Genomic DNA, 25391 nt, shown 5'->3' with positions numbered 1-25391 from the left:
GCCATTATGGAGCTGTGTAGTTCATAACGTCCAACTCCCAGACCATATACTCATTATGGCTTTACTACACTTACAATGTCTAAGCATGGAGTTAGACACTGTAGGGGTATAGGGCTCATGCCACTGTACCCTCACCTGATGCTAATACACCCTGCTAGAGGGGTGGTTTACCTATTCCTTAGGCAGAGGTTTATAGACATGGCACACAGGGATGTGTGCCATGTCGACTCTTCACTTTTCTCTGCACCAAAACACACAGCCTGCAATGGCAGTGTGTGGGTGTTAAGGTACAGGGCCTCTAAGGGAGGCACAATAGGTGCTGCAGCCCATAGAGGCCGACCCTGGTCACAGTGTCCTTGGTATGCATGGTACCTTTTACAAGGGGCTTACCTGTAGCCAGGAATGTGCCAATTGTGGGTCCAAAGGTACAGTTTTGGGAAAGAACACGGTGCCCTGGCAGCCTGATCGGCAGGGACCCAGGGCACATCAAGTCCGGTTGCATCAGAAGCAGGCAAAAAGTGGGTGGTAACCATGCAAAATGGGGCACTTTCCTACACACTGCATTTGCAGAGTTTGTGGAACCTCCTTCACATGTCTCTCTATGTTTTTCTAATGGTTGGCATTAGTGGTTAAATCTAGTGGAACGTTCCTCAATACGTGGATGTTCCACTTATTTACCATCCATAGGACCACTGGTGCAAAGTTGCCTCTTCCCAATCCACAAACAAATACATTGAACTCTGCTCCCTCTGGTGTAGAGAATCCATATGCAGAGTTTTTCTTTCTTTTTTTTTCACGTGTTTCCACCTCAGCAGGTTGTATGTCCATAGGTGTCCTTACAAATTGATGCCCTGTACCAGACCTAGGACTTCAGGCTGAAGGCAATGCTCTCTACTGATACACTACATAGAGAGGCTTAGGTGGACTATATGAGCCATAACATTTGGCTGTTTGTCTGAAGTCATTGCCCTTCGCCAGGGAGTTGCCTACATTATCCCCAAACAACTTCTCACCATAAGCGGCATGTCCGAAATCGTTGAATGGGATTAGATGATAACAAAGGCAAAATCAGCCATGCAAAGTACATTATTGCACTTGGACCCTCCTAGGCCAAACATGACTGAATAATGCGAGTTGAAGCATCCAAGTCATGAGCTAGCACCAACCACATGGGCAACAGTATTTAACAACTTTACACTCTGGCTACTCTTATTCAATCTTTAGCTTCTCGCTTGTGTCCAAAGCGAACAAGACTCAAGTGAGTGCCCTTTTCAAGAATGACTTGCAAAATCTTCAAAAGAATTTCAGTGTTTTTCAGCTGTGTTTTCCTAGATACACAATAATTCCCTGAAACTGAATGGTAGGAAAAAAGAAGTTCCTGCATTCAGAGGTCCTTTCAGTCTCTGGTCCACAGGCTGCTGGCCGAATGAGCATGGAATAACCCTCACCTGGGTCAGCTCTGCTAGAAATCCTGATTGCAGTTTTTAGGACAATCACTCATTTTCAACTCCAATTAACAGATTATCATCTGCTTACTGCTTTTATTATATTCAACCCTCAACTCCGGAAGTAGCAATAACTGCTGCCTCACATCACCTGCTCCACATCAGGATCCTTCACCTGCCTATGCTGCCCGTTCACCTTGACCCCAACACTGAACAGAACCACACAAGGTATATATAAAATATATGCATTTCTTTCTTTGAGATTAGAGTCCAAGATACACAATAATATAGTTCTAAAACGACAGTAAATAGCACAATATTCAATGGGCCCTAGGGGCGGACCAAACCATATATTAAGAAAGTGGTTTAAGAACCACGACTTGGGGAGGAGCCTAGCGCGCATCCAAGATGGTCGCGTGAGCACAGGGCTCCCCGGACCCTTTCTGCTCCTCGGAATATATCCTGAGACTATCCTGATTTGGTTTATGGAATCTGGGAGATGAAGACCAGCTGATCATATATCTCTTTTTAAAACTCTAATCGGACCTGGGAATCCTGAGTTGTCGTCGTCGGAACTTTTGGGACCCACCCGACGGAGGTGGCCGGGGTGAAGGTGACCCGTGGGGCCGGGCTGCAATTGAACAACAGCGGCCTCAGCGCGGTGCCAGTTGCCGATTCTGCACTTTCGGTTTCGGTTTTGGCCTTCAGGAGATCAGCTGGCGTGCGCGCTCAAGGTGGCGAGGTGCCTCCTGGGCCTCTGCCCGAGGCTTGCTTCCATCTGCTACTGGTGGGCCTAACGCCTCCGACCCCTACACCGACAGTTTGTGGTCCTTTTGCTGGCGCCCGCACACCTCTTGATCGGAGGTCCCATTGAGAGACTGCGCTCACATGGCGGGCAAAGGGGGTCCGGAGGGGCGCAAGACCAAGGCTTCTCTGCGCGGGGGAGCGGTCCAGAGCAACAACATGGACCGCTACACCCAGGGCAGGGGGTCCCCTGGCGCTGCTGGCCTCTCCCCGGATGCTGCAGGGGGAGGCACGACCGTCTCTGCGGAACCTTCCCTGCAGGACATTATGGGCGCCATCGAGGGCATCAGGGAAACCATCGCGACGCAATATGAGGCCCTGGCCCGTAAGATCGACACTGTCGCGATCGATGTCACCCTGATTCGGGCCGACCTCTCCAAAACCAACGAGAGGGTCCAGGCCCTTGATACACGGACCTCCACCCTGGGTGCGGAGGTGTCGGATCTGCGGGCCGCGCTTGGGGACATTAGAGTGGTCAACGACCATATGGCCCGGCGGCTTGAGGACTTCGAGGGACGGGCCCGACGCAACAACATCCGCATCATTGGTGTACCGGAGTCCTCCGACAGCCGCCCGGTGGACCTCGTGGTCGAGGAACTTATCCTGCAACAGCTGTCCCCGGCTGGCCTAAGCAAATTCTTCGCCGTGGAGCGGGCCCATCGCGTTCCGGGCGGCCGGCCGCGGCCGGGGGCGCCCCCAAGGCCTATCGTGGCTAAACTGTTCCACTACAGGGACCGCGACGCTATTCTGCAGGCTTCACGGACCCGTGGCCCGGTCCGCTACGAGAACTCGACCATCAATTTTTATCCGGACTTCACGCAACTGGTCCAGAAACAGCGGATGGGATTCCAAGGGGTGAAGCGCCGTCTCCGCGAGGTAGGCCTGAAGTATTCGATGATCTACCCGGCGAAACTCCGAGTGGAGCATGGAGAGCGGACAGCCTTTTTTGACTCTCCTGTGGCCGCAAGTGACTGGCTGGACTCGCTGCCGGACGGGGGTGGCCGGCCCGGGCCCTCTGGGGGCACCGCAGGTGACGGGTCCCCTTAGACTGACATTTGGTCCTTGCTTTTGCGGTTTTGCACTGTACAGTTGGGTCTTACTTCTTTTGCATACTGTGTCTTACCAGGACCCGTGAGGGGTGCGGGCGGGTTCGGGTCCCTTTCCTCCTCCGGGGTCTTTTTGTAGAATGGGGTTAGTGGGGCGACAGGCACACTGCAAGTTGGGGGGGGTCTTTGGCCCGCAGGGGTGCAGGGTGGGGGGAGTTGGACTTGGGGTGGGGTTGGGGGGGAAGAGGGGTTGTTTTGTTGTGTGTTTTTTGTTTACAGGGCGAGGTATTGATTTTTGTCCATATTTGGGAACTGTGCTGCGGGCTGGGGGCCTCTTGATCTATTGGAGGGGATGGGGGGAGACGGGTTGAGGCTTATGTCATGGAACGTCAATGGGTTGGGGGACCGTATTAAGCGGGGTGTTGTACTGCAATATTTGCGTCGTTTGACTCCTGATGTGGTGTTTCTCCAGGAGACGCATTTGGTCGGCAATGTCTGCCATGCGATGAACAGGGGGGGATACCGCCTCGTAGCCCATTCTGGTTTCACAACTGGCTCCAGGGGGGTGGGCATTCTCCTGCGAACCTCCCTTCCGGTGGAGATCACGAGGATAGTCTCGGATGACAGAGGGCGCTATGTGTGTTTGATTGGGAGGTGGGAGGGGCAGCCCCTTACCCTGGTTTCAGTCTACGTCCCCCCGGGCCTCCAGAACTCCACCTTTACTGACTTGGGTCGAATGCTGCTTGACCTTCCGGACGGCCTCCTGCTCATGGGCGGGGACTTTAATTCTGTGGTTTCGGGTGAACTGGATCGTCACCCACCAAGGACCCTCCCCGCGGCCCAGTCATGGCTGGGTGGGATGTTGGAGACCTTCGGCTTGGTGGATAGTTGGAGACTAATGCATCCGACCCAGTGTCAGTTCACCTTTCATTCGGGGGCGCATGGGAGTCTCTCCAGGTTAGACTACTTCCTTATGCCCGCGGCGCAGACTGGTCGGATTCGAGAGGTCAGACACCTGGCGCGTGGTATCTCCGACCATTCTCCGCTGTGGCTTCTCTTTGACACCGGGTCGCGGTCCGCAGGGCGGATAGCTCCCATTAACCCCTGGTACCTGCGGGACCCTGTGACTCGTGACAGCCTGGTTAAGGCCATGGACCAATACTTCAGTGAAAACGAGGGGTCGGTGTCGTCTGCGTTGTCCCTTTGGGAAGCCTTTAAAACTGTGATACGCGGACACGCCCTCGCCCAGATAGTGGTGGCCAAGAAGGTTAGGAGCGAGGCGGTGGTGAAGCTGGAGACTGACATCTCGGGGCTGGAGTCGGCCTTGGAGGCGAATGTTACTCCGGACGGGCTACATGCCCTTAGCCTGAAACAGTTCGAATATAGGTCCCTGGTCACTGACGCGGCCAAAACTATGTATAGGGAGCAGCAGGGCCGATTGTATGACGCGGGGGACAAGGCGGGAAAGTTGATTGCGTGGCTGGACAAAAAGGAGAGAGTGAATCGTGTGGTCCCCGAGTTGCGTGCTGCGGATGGTGTGTGTGTGACTGAGCCGGATGAGATTGTGGACTGCTTCGCTGACCACCTCCGGGCGGTGTACTCCCCGGTGACTGACAGGGATGAGGATGACTCTCGCCTCCTACTGAGAGATATTGCTCTGCCCGGCCTGTCCGTTGAGGACCGGGAGCGGCTGGACGCCCCCTTGTCGTCGGACGAAATAGCGACCGCGATTCGTTCCCTTCGCTCGGGCAAGGCTATGGGTCCTAACGGTCTGCCCATTGAACTATACAAATTGCGTCCTGATAAGCTTGCGCCCTTCCTCAGCCGCATGTTCCGCGACTCTCTAGCGGCGGGTTCCCTTCCGGCCGACCAGCGCTTGGCCACTATAGTCGTTATCCCCAAGGAGGGCAAGCCGCGAGACCGCTGTACTTCCTACCGGCCTATTTCACTGCTCAATGCGGAGCCTAAAATCCTGGCGAAAGTCCTGGCCAATCGATTGTTGAGTGTCGTGTGCGACCTTATTCATCCGGACCAATGCGGCTTTATCCCGCACCGCAACACCGCTCTTAACTTGCGGCGTCTTCACGGTGCCCTTGCCAGGGCGGAGTTCCTCTCCGAACCGGCCGTGCTGGTTTCCTTGGATGCCACGATGGCCTTTGACACTATTGAGTGGCCATTCCTCTGGGCCGTCTTGGATAAATTCGGCTTTGGAGAGGGATTTATTGGCTGGGTGAGGCTCCTTTACACGGGACCCATGGCTCAAGTGGTGGTGAATGGGCGGGTCTCTCGGCCCTTTGCCCTCGGCAGGGGCACGAGGCAGGGGTGCCCGTTGTCCCCGTTGCTTTTTGCTCTCGCCCTGGAGCCACTCGCTGCCTGGCTCCGTTGGGAGCCCTCGCTTAGAGGGATCCGGTGGGGCCCGGGCTTCGAAGATCGGGTCTCGCTGTATGCGGACGACATTCTCCTGTATCTCACCTCACCGCGGCAGTCACTCAACGTCCTCTTTGACGTTCTGACCTCCTTTGGGAACAATTCGGGTCTCACGATCAATTGGTCTAAATCCTGCGTTTATCCCATCTCTGGTGGTCCTCCTCTCCTGCCGCCTCGGCTCCCGATTCAAATATCTCTGAGCGGCTTTAAGTACCTGGGGATATACGTTTCGCTGGACCCGGTGGCTCGCTATGAGCAGAATCTCCTGCGTCCACTTCGGCGACTGCGAGAGGACACGGCCCGGTGGTGCAGGCTGCCCCTGTCCCCGCTGGGTCGGGCCGCGCTGTTTAAAATGATGTCCCTTCCCAGGTTCCTCTATGCACTCCAGAACTCCTTCGACGTTATCCCAGTGGCCTACTTTCGGGAGGTGGAGAGCCTGCAGAGGAGACTGGTGTGGAACGGGCGGGCGCGTATTGCTCTTGCCAAGCTCACTCTCCCCTGGTATGACGGGGGCATCGCGCTTCCTGACATTCGCAGGTACTATTGGGCCTCGCAGCTATCTGCCATTAACCACGCCACGTATGCGCCCGGCTTGAATCCGGCGTATGAGATGGACAAGTTCCTGCTTCCCGGCGGGAACTACAACAGGGCACTTTATTCCCGCCTGGCTGGCCGGACCCTTACGGGTCCTACTAAGATTGCTGTGCGGACCTGGAGGGCTGCCACTGCGGCCATGGGCTGGAGTGAGCGATTAACATGTGCTACTCCCTTGTTTGCCTCCGACCGCCTGGGCAGCTTGTGGACCACGAAGGGGTTTGACCAGTGGGACACGATTGGTATCAGCAAAGTGGGAGACCTGTGGCATAAGGGCGCGGTCAGGACTTTCGCGGTGCTCCAGGCCGAATACGAGCTGACCGACAGGGAGTTCTTCCGCTACGCCCAGGTTCGACACGCCCTGCTCTCGGTCTTCGGGGAGGGGACCAAGATCCCTGTTTCCTCGCCTCTCGAGGACCGCATACTTGACGGACATGTCCCTGATAGTACTATTTCTTTAATTTATAAAAAATTAATTAATCACCGGGCGGACCTCTTTGTGCGCCTTCGGGAGGCTTGGACTGGGGATGGGGTGGAATTGGACGACGAAGATTGGCAGTCTGCACTGTCGTCCCCCAAGGAGGTTGCCATTCCGGCTCGTCTCCGGTTGGTACAGCTCAAGATTCTCCACCGGGTGTATGTGACGGGTCCGCGCTTGGTCTCGATGGGATTTTCCGGCGACGGGCTCTGTAAGCGAGGCTGTGGGCTCAGCGCCACCTTTCTTCATATCCTTTGGGAGTGTCGCGAGGTGGCGGACTACTGGCGCCGGGTCCACACGGTTATGGGACAGGTCACTGGGGTTGTGCTGCTGCCGGAGGTGCGTCGCTGTGTCCTGAATGTGTGGGAGCCCAATGACTACAGCGCGGCTCAGACTCGGTGGGCGGCCCTAGGGAACATGATTGCCAAGAGGGACATAGCGCAACTTTGGGGCGCTCAACGGCCGCCCACCGTGTCAGTATGGAAGGAGAATATGGACTGGTGTATGTTTAGGGAGAAGACAGTGTATGTGGCCCGTGGCAAGCCGGGGGCATGGGGTAGAATTTGGGGGCAATGGAACGCGTATCGCGGAGGCATCTGTACGCCCCCCCTGGTAGACACTGATATCGCCATGTCCCCCTGACCCTTGATGGCTCCTGGCGCCTTTTGGAACAACTACATATGGACGTTCATCTCCCTTGACCCCCTCCCCCCCCCCTCCGTCCCCGGCCTCCCGGTACTCCTCTCTTTAGCGGATTGCTCAATTGTCCTGACTGGAGTTTCCCGGGGGGAGCCTGACCCGCACTGGTTTCCCTCATAACTCGCCTTTTGTTTTTTATTGTTTTTCCTTTTGTTTTTGTGACTGTTGGACTTACGCTTCCTGTTCCTCGAGAACTATCTGGAGCCACTGCGGGGCAGTGCCCTGGGAACTGATTGTAGCCTTGATATGTGTAGATTTCCTTCTGTACCTAGCGGCCGGCCCGGGTGGTTGTAGGCCCGTACTTGTAACCGAATTATTGTTCAATAAAAACTTTTTCAAAAAAAAAAAAAAAAAAAAAAAAAAAAAAGAACCACGACTTGACTAGACAGTGCCTAGAGCATGTAGAATTGCTGGGACCCCAAGGAACCACCCAAGGTAGTGACACCAGAGACCCACGGGGGAACATGTGCAGCGTGAGAACTTAGCCGGGAGCCCCGTACTATTCTATGGCAAAGTTGCGGTTGGAATTTTAGAAGTTAAGGATACTTAGGAGAGGACTTTGAGCAAACCCCTTTAGACTTAGGGGGATCTAGGGCCAGCACCCATGGGAGCACCGGAGTACTCGTGTTACCTCACCCAGGGAAGCCGGGTGCATAGGTGTCAAATGGTGTCAGGAATCATCGTGGATTTTAATGGCGATCTGCTGCAAAGTGCTGCTGCTGGGAAGGAGAGAAGTGTCCGGTGTGATCCAAGCCTGGATCGAAGATCAGAAGAACCTGAAAGCAGAGGAGACAGAGTCTGGGTCACTTACTTGCCAGTGCCCAGGGGCATGATAGACGAATGCCTACCGATGTTGGGTGTCTCAGGTGTGAAGAGGTGAAGCTTGACTCTGCAGCCACGAGGACCAGGAGGCATCAACGACCAGGAGCTGGATTCGAGCTGTCCCACAAAGGCTGTTGAGTGCTGCGGCATCTGTTCCCGGATTGGACACAACAAGCCTTGGCAACAGCAACCCAAGCAGGAAGCGAAAAGATGCTTCGGTGCGGACCAGCAAGGTCCTGGGGACTCCCCCAAGCGATGGAGAGTCAGGGCACGTCTGGAGCAACCAGGTAAGCCCAATTAAAGTTATAGTTGCCTTCACAGGGACCCACCAGTCGATGGACTAGGGAACGCAAAGCGACCTCGAGAGAAAACACAAAGGGCCAGCTCACGGAACACTCATGGAGTGTAAGTGGGCAATCTTTGGTGCAAATGCTGCTCGGGCTCAGGGCTACAAGTAACCCAAAGCTCAGCTGCAGGAGTCGTTGGAAAGTTGATGCTTCTGCATATGGCCGCGGTGTCCAGGGTTGCGGGTTGCACGGTCTTACACGAGGGATACAGGCCTCAGAAATGCTGAGTGCACAGATCGACCTCAGAGACCACGGAAACCCACCTCCTGTGTTGCAAAATTCTTCGGAGTCCGGTGGGAGCTTCAGAGATGCAAACCGGACAGATGCGTCTTTGGTGCCTGCCTTGCAGGGGAGTAACTCCTTTACTCCAAGGGAGTTTCTTCAGTCATCTAGTTCAACGTAGATCGTCGAAGCTCCAGGATTCAGTATCAGAGTTTCGTCCAGGTGTAATCTAAAGTCCTGTTGTCAGGGGTTCCGATCTTATACCCAAGGAAGGGGTGGGACAAACTCTAGGGACTCACCTATTGGAGGGTCAGGAAAGAGGGGTGGCTACACCCATTTCCTTTGTCCAGTTTCACGCCAGAGCAGGGGCTGGTAGCCCCTGCAACCGGCTTGAGCTGGACTATGCACAGGGACACCAAATGTGCCCCCAGTGCAGACTTCAAAGCACTCTTGGAGTGCACCAACCCAGCCCCAATACACTAAAGCCTGTCTGGGAGGTGGTGACAACTCCGTGTGACAGGAAACCCGGCCTCCCCTGCCGGAGTTTCGTCCAGCAGCAGGAGGGCAGACTCGTCTCTGTGGCTGGCAGCATCCATTTTGTGATGCCAGGACTCTGCTAGCTGGTACCGGGTATACCGGTGCCGTCATGTCTCTCCCTCTAAAAGGGTGGGATCATACTCCCACACCAGTTACTGGTGTGGAGGTAGGATTCCAAGGTGGTTGACACCAAACACAACATGTTTCCATGCAGCCATCCCAAAGTTAGCATTTACTGTTTAGTTATAATGCACTTAAGAGTATATGGTTTGGCTGCATCACAAACAACCCCGGAATAAAGGTTCCGAAGGCTGCAGAGGAGCTCTGCTCATGCATGGGCACCCTCGCACATAAAACCCAGCCCCTGCCTTCAGGATTAGTAAGGACTGCGATGGGGTGACTGATAGGTTTATATGTGCAGTGATATGGAGAGATATAGGGAACCTATATCTCAGCAAGGGGTGCATGCACCACCTTACTCAGGCTGCAGTAGCAGTACTGTGGTGTCATTTTGGAAGGCTTCCCAGGGGTGGCATGATGCAGCCCCTGGTAGGCCTCTGGGGTACCTATGCCCTGGGTACATAGTATACCATATACTAGGGACTTATAAGGGTACCCCAGAATCCAATCTGGAGTGTACCTAAAGTACTGGGAATAAATTTAGAGAGGAAGCAGCTAGGCTGGGGTCCTGGTTAAAAAAGTCAAAAAACAGTGAAACATCAGCAAAACGTGGGGGTAACTATAAGAAGCAGATCCTACTCTCATACACATGGCTCACCCCCACTTCGACCCCAGACATCGCCACAGCAATGCCCAGCGGCTTCAAAAAGAAACATTTCAACCGCACCAACAGACGAAACCAATAAATCATAGAAGACATGAATTTCCAGCTCCGAACTGACTTAACACCACCATCAGAGGCACCCAGCATAGAGAACACCAGGACCACAAACCGGCATGGGCGACGCCATCATAGAATTCATCACCCCACTTGCCATCGAATCCGCACACTACGTCTTCCTGAGAGATCTCAACTTCCTCTTGGATGACACAACCATTACCAGCTCAACCAACTTTCTGGAAAGACATGACAACATCAGCCTCAAGCAGCTTGTCACAGACCCCAGGCACAAAGCAGGATAGACTATGGATCATATATTCACATACAGCAACAGAATCAGTTACAGCCACACCTCAGAACTCACCTGGTCGGACTACTTCATCGTATACTTAACCATCGCTGGACCTACCCTCACCCCCTCCAAAAGACATGGAGCCCCCTTCCGCAACTGGTCCAAGGTCACTCAGCAGTAATGGACCAACGTCCTCAGCACCACACTTCCCACAGACATCACTGGCTTGAATCAGACATTACAGAACTTCAACAACTGGATCACCAACGCCACCGGCCAAGTCGCCCCAACCAAACTAGCCATCACACACAGACCCCCCAAGCAAGCCAGCTGGCACACCCCTGAACTCCGCACATCAAAACGCAGATGCAAACAACTAGAAAGAAGATGGCGCACAAGCAAGAACCAAACCGTCAGAGCCACTTCCAAATCAGCCCTCAATGACTACCAACGACAGATCAAAGCTGCAAAAAAGGAGGCCCTCACCCGTTGGAATGACACAGGCTCCAACCAAGCCAAGGAACTCTTCACCATCGTCAGAGAGTTCACCTACCAGTCAGCCCATGAAAACGCAATCCCCACATCACAGGAACTGTGCAACGCCCTTGCCGACCACTTCCACAACAAAATAGCAACCATCTATGAAAACTTCAACCCCCAACCCTCCAACCTCCTCAGCCACCAATCGACCACCATCACCGCCCACCGGCTCAATGCTTGGGAACAACTCAGCACATCAAAGACAACCACTCTGATGAACACTATCCACTCCCACCGACCCCTGCCCCCACAGACTCTTCAACCTCAGAATAGACAAGATCAGCTGCCAATTCACCACCATCTTCAACGTCTCGATAACCACAGCCACTTTCCCAGATGCCTGGAAACACGCTGAGGTCAGACCACTCCTCAAGAAACCCTTGGCAGACTCCAGCGAGTTCCAGTCCTACCATCCCATTTCGTTGCCCCGCATTTCCCACCAAAGTCCTGGAGAAGGCCATCAACCTCCAACTCACCGAACACCTGGAGAACCCCTCCCAATCAGGCTTCAGAACCAACCACAGCACTGAGATAGCACTGATCGTTGCAACAGGCGACATCTGCACCCTCTCCACAGCTTTCAACACTATCTCCCACCACAAACCCATCAATTGCCTACACCAGATTGGCATAACAGATGATGCTCTCAAATGGAGGGCATTCCTTCTCGCTGAGCGCACCCAGAAAGTCTGACTCAGTTTTCACATCACAGGCACAGCACAACATTTACGGCACTGCACAGGGCTCATCCCTCAGCCCAACCCTCTCAAACATCTACATGACACCACTCACGTACATCATCAGATCACACAACATCATTATCACCTCCTATGCCGACGACACCCAGTTCGCTCTCTCACTCTCAGCCAACCCAGTTTTATCAAAGACCAACTTCCACAACTGTATGAAGAAAGTTTCAGCCTGGATAAGGGACAACTGCCTTAAGCTCAACACAGACAAGACTGAAGTCCTCATTTTCAGCAAGCACACCGCCCTATGGAATGACTCCTGGTGGCAATCGGAACTAGGACCCACCCCACACCTAAATACTAAGCCTGCAACCTCGGCATCATCCGACAGCGAACTATCCATGAAACATCAAGTCAACAGCATCTCCTCAGTAAGCTTCCGCATGCTCTGCAAGATCTTCAGGTGGCTCCCCATCAACTGCAGGAAAACGGTAACGCAGAACCTCATCACTAGACTACGGCAATGCACTCAATGCCAGTACCACCACCAAACTCATGCAAAAACTACAGTCAATCCAGAACGTGGCAGCCAGAATGATCCTCAACCTGCCCGAGAACTCGCATCACCCAGCAACTGAAGGATCCCACTGTCTCCCAGTTCAGAAGAGATGCCACTTCTAGCTCCTAAGCCACGCCTATAAAGTACTCTATGACAAGGGCCCGCCTATATGAACGACCGCCTACACTTCCACAAGCCGCACAGGCACCTCCGCTCAGCACACCTCGCATTCTTAGAGATACCCTGCATACGCTGCAACCACACTGGAGGATGCTCATTCTCCCACCGCGCCGCCAAAACCTGGAACACCCAACCCTACCACCTCCGCACTGCACCATAGCCGACCAAATTCAGGAAGGGACTCAAGACCTGGCTTTTGAAATGAGAGCAGCAGCAAGTGCCTGGGTGAGTTATATGTTAGCGCTTTATTAATTTGACTTGCTTAATTGATATGTCTCCTCCACATTGATGTTCATAAATTTGTGTTAATCTTTTTTATCTCAAAAAGGTTATGGTATCTCATTATACTTGAGTCGTCCTAATTATCCAATTAGTGAACTGCAGCTCATCCAAAACACCAATGTCAGATTGATAAGCTCACCTTCACATGGCTCATCTGCTTTATATCTGACAGCACTGCTTTGATTTTATGTGTCTGAGCAAACAGTTTTAACCAGCCCTAGATCAATCATCGCACCTTTTAGAAGAAAGCTCCTCTCTTCACTCAGCAGAGCCTTGTTCCTTACTGCTCTTACACGACCCTTTGTTCTTCGACAGCCCATATGCTTCATGTTTGATCCCTTAAGAAGGTGTTGTATTTTGGCAACCAAGTACTGGGATGCCTTACTCTCAGTCTGTCGCACATAGTGCTATCATCAAATGTCAAGTTGAAAACCTATTTTTTTCATGTAGCTCTTTGATATTCTGTATTTTAAAGAAGTTTTGATCTCATCCTTTGTCAAGGATGCCGTACACCTAAGTGAACAACGCGTTCAACAAATATATCTCATGCATCTATTGATTCATTTAGATTAGATACAGATCTCTTCCCGCAGGCAATGTGGGTCTCTCTGGCTTTGGACACATCATCACACTTTCTATGATAGCAGGCAGTCTGGTCCATGCAGTACATGCAATGAGTAGCTTCTGAATGAAGTTGATGGATAAAGCCAAAATACACAGATTTGGCACAATCTGTGCTGGAATCGACAGAGCTCGAAATACTATGATATGTAAGGAGGTAGGGGTGACATGAATTAGCCAAATGTAGTAAAGATATTACATGTAAAATGAATCTACTTACACTCATTTCTAAAGTATTTGAAGAAAACACACTTGAAAGGTACTTACCTATATGCACTGCAAGCTTCTTCTTTGAATAATTCGGGGAACGATACATTATGTTGATAAAAAGAACCAAGAGGTCTATGAGAGACACAGATTCTAAAAATTTGAAAAAGAAAAATTACATGAAAACAAGTCATCAATAGATAGGACTGCAATATAACACTACTGCATGCATCGAGGGATGACGGTGAAACCCTGAATAATATCAATACATTCAAAAGTGAAAGGGCACTCTATCGTAAGTCGAGAGACAGAGATAGACAATAGACAAACGCAGATAGATATTCAAATTCAGTAGAACGACCGGCACTTCCATAAAGTGACATCAGTAGCAGCTTTAGGGCACTACCTATAGGCGATGGTAAGTTACTGCAAAAAGCTACAATTTTGGATTTCTAGTGAGTGCAGCTGCAAAGAAAACCATTTCATCTATATTTATTTACTTAAAGTTTTGTATAGCGCAAACATGACCCAAGCAGGTATCAGAGCGCTTTACATACGGTTGTGGAAGACATAGTAAGATAGCTGAGGGAGAAAAGTAAACATGTAAGGCAATAAACAACAGGAGCAGATAAGGACATTATGGCGGGCGACAGTGGTCCGCAACAAATGAGAAGCAAGTAAAACAGCTAAACAGGATAAAGGCAAGAGGAGAAAGCTTCTAGTTCAGCGCACTGTTCATTAGTAGAGCTTTAACTTCCCTTTTGAAGGCAAGTGTTGAGGGAATCAGTCTTGTTTCCACGGGTAGGGAGTTCCAGATTCTCGGGGCAAGGCCAGAGAATGTACAATTGTACATTTCTTTGGCTTAAGCAGCAGATTGCTGGTGCTCCTTGAGGGCTGGGAACCACCAGAGAGTTCCAGCTTATTTGACAGGTAGAGTGGGGTATTGAGGTGTAGTGCTCTATGGGTCATACACGCAATTTTTAGCTGGATCTTTATCTTTCTTATTAGTATTCTTCTAGGGAGGGGTAGATGTGAAACTTTTCTCTCTTGAGATGTCATGCATTTTGTAAATCTTCTAATCAAGAGAAAAGGGAGCTAGAAGAAGTAGTCATCCATTCTTCTTCCTAAGCTTGTATCACAAATCAAAAAAGGGAATGGATCACTTGTAACTAGAAGTAGGGGTTCTTAAAACATTGTTTGAACCTTTAACACCTAAATAGGCATTATGAGAATACGGAAGCGCTCCAAGGTAACCCGCCCTTTTTTTTTTTCCCCTGTTTGCTTCAATTGAACGCATTTACTATCCATGGGTGTATCGATTGCAAACGTGTAATATCGCTCATAATGCTTAACGGTTTTTATCAGAGAATCATGTTTTGGCGATTTATCGTTATGCTCTCTGTGAACCCTACCCATTGGAATAATGATGTTTACCGCAATAAAACATTTTTCAGACAAAGGGAACCATACTCAAAAAAAACGTGCCCTGCGCCCCGATCTATGTACTAATGATTGACACCAACAGATATCCATTCTCAGGGCCGCTTTTTTGAGTTTAACAAAGATTTGCCATTTTATACATTGCTTTACAGTATCATAAAGAATTGCCATTTTTTCACAAATATCTGCTTCAGAAGCACCGAGTATGGTGCTCGTATCATTGATTGTCTCTTTTAACTTCACTCCAATTTTTTTGTAGGTAACAAAAAACCTTGAGATACTGCTAGCTCTCATATTTATGAAGACAGTTGAAAACCTAATTTTAGAACTGGGCATCACCGGCTCTCACAACCACTAGGTCCTGAAGAATGCCCAACGACCCCCTCCTGGGGCACTAGAAGGGCAGAAACATGTCGACCTTTTTTTGATCTGGACAAAAAATGTGCTTTGGTTACATTTTTTAACCTATTGCACCACTATTTTTATTTTTAATAGTCTTCCTACACACCTAACAGAATAAATATTGTTTTTTGAGGGCAGTGTGGGTAAGACACTTTTAACGTCACTATCACTATTTTGCACAAGTATTACTGATCACTGCTGAGAAGTAGTGGTTCCCTCCAGGTGGAGGCAGCATTGAACACAAGAGACCCAATGATAATGCTGACACGTATTCAGAAGGCGGAGAACCAAGATAAACCGCCCATACCACCCCAAAATACGTGATTGAGGGTTCTCATAATGCCTATTTAGGTGTTAAAGGTTCAAACAATGTTTTAAGAACCCCTACTTCTAGTTACAAGTGATCCATTCCCTTTTTTGATTCGTGATGCATTTTGTAAATACATTGGGGGCTAATTTCAGGCAGAACGCAATGGCTTGGAATTGGTCATGCTGTCCCTGCACAATGAATCAAAAGTGTATGGATTAGGTGGAGCAGTAAAACAGAAAAACAGACATTTTCTAGGCCTAACATAAATCAAATAAAAGAAAACTCACCTTTAATAATGATAGAATGTTCTGAAGGACCCTCATCTTGAAAGATGGCTTCTTAAGAAATATGTTTACAACCCAAGCTGCACAATTTGTCTTCATCCACTTGATAATTGCTCAATGAGGAAGTACTTGGAGTTCACTCCCATTTTGTTAGTGTTGATGTGAATAATTTATATTGGACACTCAAAAGCAAGAATAGGATTTCTTTTTTCAAAATGTGTAGATCTTAAGGTTGTTTTACAGTGGTGTTTTGGGGCTTTTTGATGAATTCTAATGTGTGGCTGAATAGCATTACTCATGGCACCTATTTGCCTGGAATTATACATGTCCAAGTGCCTCAATACCTAGTCATTTTTGTTCTCACTGGGATAGTAAATGGAATGGGGTGAAGTGATCCCTGGAGGAGTCAAGTTTATTTTCTTGTACAGACATTTGGAAGAGGACCCTTTCTCCTAATCCCACAGAAGTTGGATTGGGATCTTTGCTGGTATCTGGCATATGCCAAGGACATTAGGTATTTGTATGCTTCTTGTTCGTAGCACAGTACACCTGGGCCCTCTCTCAACACCCGATTGATTTGATTTACTAAGCAGTGTTCTCCTTCAAAGGATCATATAGTGTAGAAAACCCACCTTCTGAAAACAACTGAATTTTTTAACTGCATGAAGCCAAACCTCATGTGTCCAAAGATCCAGTGCTGTGAAATTCCGTAGTAGAGACTTTTGGGACCCCTGTGCTCTTAGTCTTTTGGATGAACCCTTCTTATTTCTTATAAACCACCAACATTTCCCATTGTGTACATCTCAACAATGTAGCATCAACAAAAAAAACGAATGTAGGGGAAATTACTGCATGCATATGGTTGAGGTGACCAGGTGTCAGTGGACCACATCTGCATCCAGCTTTCCAGTTGCTTTGTTTTTTGCTGCGTTGATTGTTCTCTATACACCCCTGTCTTGCTGGGCCAGTCAATCAATGTTTCTGAACAATGTAGGGACTCTGGGACGAAGTGTACAGCAGTCAGACATATCAGTAATGTTACTCACTTTTAACTAGAGTTTTTTTTATCATGAGTACCTTCATGAAATTCCTAACCAGACTATGTCAAAATAAAAGCAGGATCTCAGACTACTTTTTAACAATCCCTTTGCAAGGAGTATTTTTGAAACAAGGTATACTTAAAGAGGAAATGTGAAGTCTTTTCAAGTACTCCAATTTAAATTCAAACCCAACTTAAGTAAGCAAATGGAGTCAGACACGATCAGAAAGGCATCAACCACATTAAGTAGTAGAGTGTGACAGTCACTTTCTACATGAGGTGCCAAGGATCTATGATCCAACATCAGTTGGCTTGCACTTCATTTTGACTGGAGGATCTTAAATACTATGCACTGCTCCATCGTGCTGGGTTTACTGGGAAGGTGAGCAGATTGTTTTTGAAATTAATGAATTTACTAAAATGGATTGGATTAAATGTAAAGTTTACTTTTCCATTATGAGATTTTTTCATCATTACATATACACACAGACATCAATAGCAGACTCTTACTCAAGCTCATAAAGCAGTGGAGCCAAGAAAATAGAAAAACATGACAATCAAAAATAAGAATGATTTAAGTTAATAAAATCCTTTGGAGAGATCATGCCTACTTGTGTGTGGTTAGTGTCAGAATTTAGACTTTAGTGTCTGAGAAAACTATGGGCTGCACGCCAGGTGGTTGGTTTACTAATTTCATTTAGGGAGCATTCTTCAGTATTACATTAACAGCTGCTTATTAGAAAAAATCTGTTAGCCTTTTGATAGCAAGTATTAATGAGAGACATGATCATCAGAGGTATATACCTGTTCGAGATTTGGTATTGTGAGCCATAACTAAAAAAACTCTTTTTTAGTTTTCCTAATCACTTTAATTTTGTCAAACATGTACCTAGGAGCTTGCTTCAGAAGAGACTTTTCTGTTTACGAGGATGAATTGGAGAAAAAAAATTAAAGGTGCACAGAGGGATTTACGTGAAACTCCAAAACCACCTCAGAAAGGAAGACCTTAGTATTACAAAATATAGTTTAGGGCTCATAGAAACCTACAGCGCATCATTTGGGCTGAAGTAAGGACCACTAAAATGCTACCTTCCGTGACAGATGCTGGAGGTTAGATGCGTGCTCAGATTTAAATACCCATCAATTTGAAAAGTACCACATTCAATTTGTAATACATTTTACAGTGGTTTCTATGTAAATTAGCAATGTTTTGATTATACTGCTAAGCTAGAAGGAGTCCAAAGTCAGGGTGACATTCATGTGGTGTATTTTTCTTAAAGTGTTTGAGGCAGGTATTCAAAAGTCCCTATAGTCTCATAGTTTTGCACTATTTACAATGGCAATAATTTATATAGTGCACCTATGTACAAATGATCTGCATTTATCACTTATGAAGAATTGGTTTTGAATTCTGCAACTACCGGTAAAAGCAAGCTACAGAATGCATTATGCACCGTATTGAATTTCATATCAATGCTATAATTTCTATTTGGTAATGAACCAGAGATGGCAGTTTAGTTCTGAAGTAAACCAGTGTTTTCAAATCTTCCTGAAGCAGTCAGGGCTCTGCTAAGTTATACAGTTTGATACACTGAGTGAAAGTAGTCTGGGGATATTGTTTTCTGACTGAGATAGTGAATACCCTTTGCGTATTCGACACCTGGATTCAAAGTCAATGAAGGATGAGACACCAATTTTAGCATAGTTGCTCACTGTGTAGAAAGCATTATTTAGAATTAAGGCTAAAACCAGACTAGACTTGGTTGCTCATGTTTAACTCGTAATATTGCAAGTTGGACTGTATTCAGGAACGTAAGAGCAAATGTCTGAAAAGGCAGAGTTTTTGATTCTCCAATCACTGTTGCAAGAGCATTCTAAATGCTCGATTTAGGGGCATTAAAAGGCCATATTGGTCAATTTGATTTCTAAACCTCTACTACCCCAAGTGGTGAAAGAATTCACTAATTCAATATATCCACTAACCTATAAGGTGTAGGTCAGAACACTATATTAACCCAGCTTAAGGAAGGGTCTGGTCTTTCTCTATGTTCTGGGATTTTTTATGGTGGCTTGATCCTTGGCTCTGCAGCTCTTTTGTGGGATTGGATTCTGCTAGCCTCTGCCTGTGGGCTGTTCCAGTTTTCCAACTGTTGTCAAGCTGACCTTACATGGAGACCCAACCAAAGAGCTGCTTATTTACCTCTGAAATCAGATGGGCCTAGGACTACTCAAGAAAATCATGTAACGCCAAAGCAGGACTAGGTACATATCAAAACAGAGAATGCTATGTCAAATGTTTTATTTTGTGTCAGTTAATGTTTTGAGAAAAGTGATCGATTAAATCTATTCTTACTGACATGTTTCTATAATTCTAATGGTACGTTTGCAAAATATTCAGTTGATAGAAATTTGGATTTGATAGAATCACCTAAAGGCAAAATAGACATATCCACATAAAAGCTTAAATAAAAGTAATTCCCCGAGTGGGATAAAATGTTAACAGTTAATTGGCAGTGGCCAGGACAGATCTACGTCTCCTTGAGTTCTCATCAGCTTACTCCGTCTTTTCTGCATGTGCACTTTCAAACATTTTTTAGCTAAGCTCCTTTTGTCGATGGAAAGGTTTCTTGTTTTACGTTGTGCACAGGAGGAATTGTGAAGTGAAACATGTGAATTTGATTTTGCCTTAAGAGAGAGGCTGGCACATTTAGAAACACCGTTATATATTGAAACGTTGGGTCTCGTGAAGCAGCGTGTTAAATAGCGATTTAGAAAATAAAGAGTGGACTGTACATAAATTTGTATGTAAATTTGGTTTGAAAAAAAAAAATCGTGGGAAATTTGCATGGACTTTATCAATAATAACATACAACCTGTATTCATTGTTTCAATGAGTTCATAATTGGAGAAAATGCAGGATTGGAATTTCATTCTAATTAAACATTGTATGTTGACAAGGAAATAAACATGTTCGGGTTCCCTCATTCAGTTTCGAACTGTTTTATGTAGCCACAGAGGTAGATACAAAATATGGTGTGTGATGAAATATTATAATTTAGTATAGATATTGCATCTATGTGCTATATGTCGGGAAATCTGATGACATAAATATGATTTTGAATTGATTAGCGATGATGAATACTAGTTTTGAGTGCTGGCTGGTCTGGCATTTGTTTTTGCATTTATTTTGATGTCTTGTTTTACATTTTCAGTTACCTGAATAACTGCCAATTTAGGTGAGAGACCGGTTGAACAGATTTGATAAATGTACATCCACTATGGGATATGATGAATGAACTTGTATAATATAAAGGTAAACTCGCTGGAGCAATTTAGATCCTCTGAAAAAAACTTTAGTCACTAAAATGGTGAAAACATGTATCTGATAAGGACACATTCTCATAATGAGAATACAGAAGACAGGAACGCTTTCACTTCCTAACACATTCTCGGGTAAATATATGTCTCTTGACAACAAATGCATAATTTGTTCTAGTTGAAAACATAGGAAGAATTCTAACAGATCTCAGAGAAAGATCATGTTGCTTCTTTCAAAATCTTACAGCATTTCAAGTGCAGTGTTTAATGGGCAGATTTCTGGTATCTGGAGGCTGCCAAGTTTGGGGGTAAAAGGCTGTAAAGAGGGGCCGGTCCCACCATCATGAATTGCATATGCAGTTTGCACAAAAATCTACTGTGTTGTGATCAGATGGAAAAGCCGGTTAGGTAAAGTTAATTCAGTATGATAAGAATAAATCTCATCTTGGACTTCTAGAGAAGATGGCTTGCAGGAAGAGTGCTGGTAAAACTGAATGTCCAACAACAGATCAAGAAGTAATTACCCTTTTAGTTGGATTCTGGATATGTTGACATTTAGTCTCCACATCACAGTTTTCTGCTGTAGTTCTACATCTAATTGTGGATTCCCACTTCTTTGCTAGGTTTTCATAGCGGATGGCACGTTCATACCGTTCTATGAGTCCTGGTTGTTATTGTGGGCTTCACTATGAGGAAAGGAAGAAACCGCTTTTACTAGATCAATTATTTTAGTTTGTCTAAACCTGAATGATGTTTTAAGTATTCCCTGGCTACTGTATATTAATTCCGCCCTTGTAAGGCTGTTTAAGATATCTATTTGGTCGGATCCTACAAAAGTATCGTCACTTACAAAAAAAAGTATTAAAGAAACCTTTCTCCAGCATAGACTGGACTGTCCATCGATGGATGAGCAGAATGAATCAACAGTCCCTATGTATAAATCCCTGAATTTGAAGAAGGGAGGAAACAATTATCTATCAAATGTGACTAAGGCACAGCATTGTTTTGTGGTAATAAGAATGAGAAGCAGCATTGTGCCCCATCTAGTTACCTTACCAACCATGAAGTTCCGACCACCGGATATGGTTTTATGCCCCAGTGATAACCGAAGCAAACAAAGCACATTGCGCTTTCTATTGTTTTGTAAATGTTATCAGAATTTTAGGTGATTTTATCTTAACCCATTGTTTGTTGCACAAAACATTAGGTCACATACAGTAGCAATGAAATATCTGGCGACATTATATGATCCTTTGATATGTTATATTGTTGCTCTATTTATTCTGAAATCTATTAATGTGACGAAAAATATTATGCTATAGCGCAATAAATGAAATTAATTTTATAATTATAACTGTGCATCAAATGTTTTAATTGTTTTAGATGTGCTATTTTGCTTGTACTTTTATGGCTGTTTTTTCTGATCGCCGAATAAAGATCTGGAAATGAATTGAATTGAGTCCTGGTTAATGGTTTTGCTTTTTCATCTTTCAAACGTTAGGAGAAAACTGCTGTCATAAAAGGCGTCCTCTTATCTTTTTTAGGTTATACATGTCATTGTTTTGTCATTCTGAATCAGCTTTGATTTTTCTGTCTGCGACATGTCATAGCAGTCTTGCCAGGAAGTTGATTGCAGGGAGACAGTGCTAACAGCAGTTTCTTCTAGGAAATGAAAAGGCATGGTTGTTAGAGTCATCTTGTCTTGCCTGCTCAATGACTTCTGCGGCCAGTGATCTCTGCGGCATGACTTAATAGGTTTATATGCGATCAGCAAAGTAATTGACTTATGACAGCAAGGTGAAGATCTACCAGCAGTGAAAGCACTTCTAGTGCACAGAAATCTTTTGTGCAGTGATCTGTATCTTTTAGAGTATAAACACGTTAGGTTGGCAGATTGGAGGATTCGGAGTGGTTGGTATAGGTGAAATGTTTTGCAAAGTAGATTGGTGAGCTGCTGTGTTTTGAAGGACACTTAGTTCCAGGTAACTAATGGAGAGAATCTGTGTAGGTATAGGTTGATGTGGTCATGGAGCTTAAAGCTGAACAATAGGCAAGCTAAAAAATGTTGAACTCTCCAGTGTTTACAGAGGAAAAATATACGTAGGCTAGAAAATACATTTTTGCAGTAGTCTAGGTGTGAAATGACTATGCTGAGGACTAGTGTGGGCTATGCTGAGGACTAGAGTGTGTTATGCTGAGGATCAGGGTGATTTATGGGTTGGTGGAAGCCTCCAACAATCTCTGCAGCAATCTAGCTGATCCTTTTGTTAATAAGGTGAAGGACATCTACTCCCATTTTAAAATGAAGGTTGTTACAGAAGAGTCAGACTTTCCGGTTAGAATGACCGATCTAGCACAAGGGGCAACCCTGGACCAACTGGCACTACTGGGGACAGATTCTATCTCTGCCATAATGCACCAGGGTAAATCAGGATCCCCAGATGATCCACTCAAGTCAGAATACATTTTAAAATGGCAAGAGAGTATTATACTGGTTTTCCTGGAACTAGCTAAACTTTCTCTACGTACTGCAGTGGTTCTAATGTCTTGGAAACATGTGAAAGTCATTCCTCTCTTTAAAAAGTCTTTGGTCGATGCCACCCATCTCCCTACCACCTTTCCTATCTAAGGTTGTGGAGAAGCATCTGAACAACCTTCTGACTAGCTTTATAGACCAAAACCAAATACTAGATCACTCTCAGAATGGATTTCGGCCAGCACACAGCACAGGAATGCTCTCTTGACAGTAATGGAGACCTTGCACAGCACAGCGGACATGGGAAATTCCCAGTCACTGAACCTCCTGGACCTAAGTGCTTCCTTTGATACAGCCTCCCATGCAGTCCTGTTATGCCATCTCAGTGATTTTGGGGGGGGGTGACGCAAATCTTTCACTTGGCTTACCTCCTTTTTAAAGGATCGATCCTTCTAAGTAATCGCCCAGTCTTTCACATCCTCCCATAGAGTGCTAGCACATGGTGTCCCCCAGGGCGCGACACTTAGCCCAACTTTTTTTTTAATTATCTGTGTCAGACCTTTGGCTGATGTAGCAAAATCCTATGGAATTTCATTGGTGTCCTATGCTTATGATACTCAATCATTTCCTCGTCCTACGAGTCGGCCACTGACAGCGAAAAGTTTAATAACCATCTCATAGCTTTCGTAAGCTGGAAGCATGAAAATTGCTAAAAGCTCAATGCCAGCAAGACTGAGATCCTTTTGTTGGATGGACACACCCACCTATGCGGAGATCATTGGTGGCCAGAAGTGCTAGGATTGACTCCTAAACCTAAGTCAGTGGTTAGAAACCCTGGTTTGTGGATGGATGACTCACTCTCCATCGAAACCCAGGTTAAAACACTAGCAGGCCACTGCTTTGGCTTAAAAAGCCTTAAATCCATCATGGGATTCTTTACACTACAAGTTCGCCAACTGATTATTCAATCCCTTGGCATTTCTCGCCTCGACTATTGCAACACTCTCTACCTGGGCACCAAAATATCAGTCTTGAACAAACTGCAGGTTATTCAAAATGTGGCCGCCAGGCTTCTTTTCTCCCTCTCCAAATTCTTTTCAGCCTCTCCGCTCTTAATCAAGGTCCAATGGCTTCCTGATGAAAAGCGCACAAAGTTTAAAGAGCTATGCACCTCCCACATGATCCTCTATAAACAACGAGTGCCAAGTCTTGCTGCTCTGATGTAATTCTATTCCCCTATAAGAGCCTGACGCTCAGCAGACTTGAATCTGGCCTCCATACCCCGCAAAAGAACAGCCAGAATGGATGGCTATTCCTTTTGCGTCCTGGCCTCAATCCTATGGAACTCTTTGCTGTATTCGCTAAGAAAGACTGAAAACCACTGACGTTTTCGGAAGCAACCAAAGACCTTGTTGTTCTCCTCCTTAGCCTAGACTGCCTCCCTCTACTGCTGTTGTCTTACCTGTGAATAGCGCTAGGAAGCCCTCCTCTGTAGACAGTGATGCGCTTTAGAAATCTCTTTAACCTAACATTTTCTGCAAGCAATGGATCATCTCCAGAACAAATTATGAGAATACATCAGCAGTTGAGACCATGACAATAGATGAACCATCATAAACAACATTCAAAATGAATAACATATGATGAGTCATGATACAAGATCAGCAGCTCCATAACAATTAGAACTATACTGAACACTCTGCATCATGGGGAAGGAAAATAACTGACAGAAAAGTGAGGGAGGAATACACATGAGCTGTATCATGCAAGTACCCACGTAGATGACGTCTTGCATCTGCTGGGATCTCCTGGGAGCCAGGCCTGCCTGATAGGTGCTGTTTGAGAGCCAAAGTGAGGCTCACTGTGGAGGGAGGGGTATATCCTGATTTTATATATGTCGTAATAGGGCAGGCAATGATGTGAGCGCATCAGCAGAGAGGTAATAATGCACAACAGTCCAGGGAAGGACCCCAGATGCGTTTGAATAGTGAAGATTGATCCAACATTCTGTATGTGATGCTTTAATGTGCAGCTAGTCAGAGAAGTTCTGTCAGTCATTCAGTCTCAGTGGGAATTTCAGATGTGCTGCAATGTCTAAAAACAGATTTTTGCTGTGAACGCCATGGCCATCCACCTCTTCCAATGAAAGAAGATGGTTTCTGAGTCAGGGAAATCATGCAATATGGCAAGCTTACTGATGACTGAAACGGGCAGCAGTAATGAGTAGTACTTGTAGCACCCCCTATCAATATTCTTGCAATCACGGGCATGACTACAAAATGTGTATTAGATTATAATCAGGCTATTTGCATCCACAACACAAATCATTTGTGCTGCAGAAAACCTTTTTAAAAAACAAAGGTGGTAGAACACCATTTCACTGTCCAAGCTTTTCCGATGGCCAAAGGAAAGACCCCTGTCAAAAAGTACACCGATTTTGTACACTTTGTCTACAATGGTTAAAGTTGAACCTATTTTCGCTGAGAAGAA

General features: G+C 46.6%; 1 protein-coding gene across 1 annotated transcript in view; it reads right to left on the bottom strand.

The window, feature by feature from the left end:
• TBC1D32 (TBC1 domain family member 32) overlaps positions 1-25391 on the bottom strand; it is an 886600-nt gene that overhangs the window by 600166 nt on the left and 261043 nt on the right. Inside the window, exon 14 of the mRNA XM_085611276.1 lies at positions 13693-13785. Coding sequence (XP_085467402.1) covers positions 13693-13785 — 93 coding nt within the window. The remainder of the gene's footprint in view (positions 1-13692; positions 13786-25391) is intronic.

The sequence above is a fragment of the Triturus cristatus genome, chromosome 6 (genome assembly GCF_964204655.1).
Source record: "Triturus cristatus chromosome 6, aTriCri1.1, whole genome shotgun sequence".
Lineage (NCBI taxonomy): Eukaryota > Metazoa > Chordata > Amphibia > Caudata > Salamandridae > Triturus > Triturus cristatus.
The sequence above is the reverse complement of the archived record's forward strand: the minus strand, read 5'-3'. Positions and strand labels throughout refer to the sequence as shown.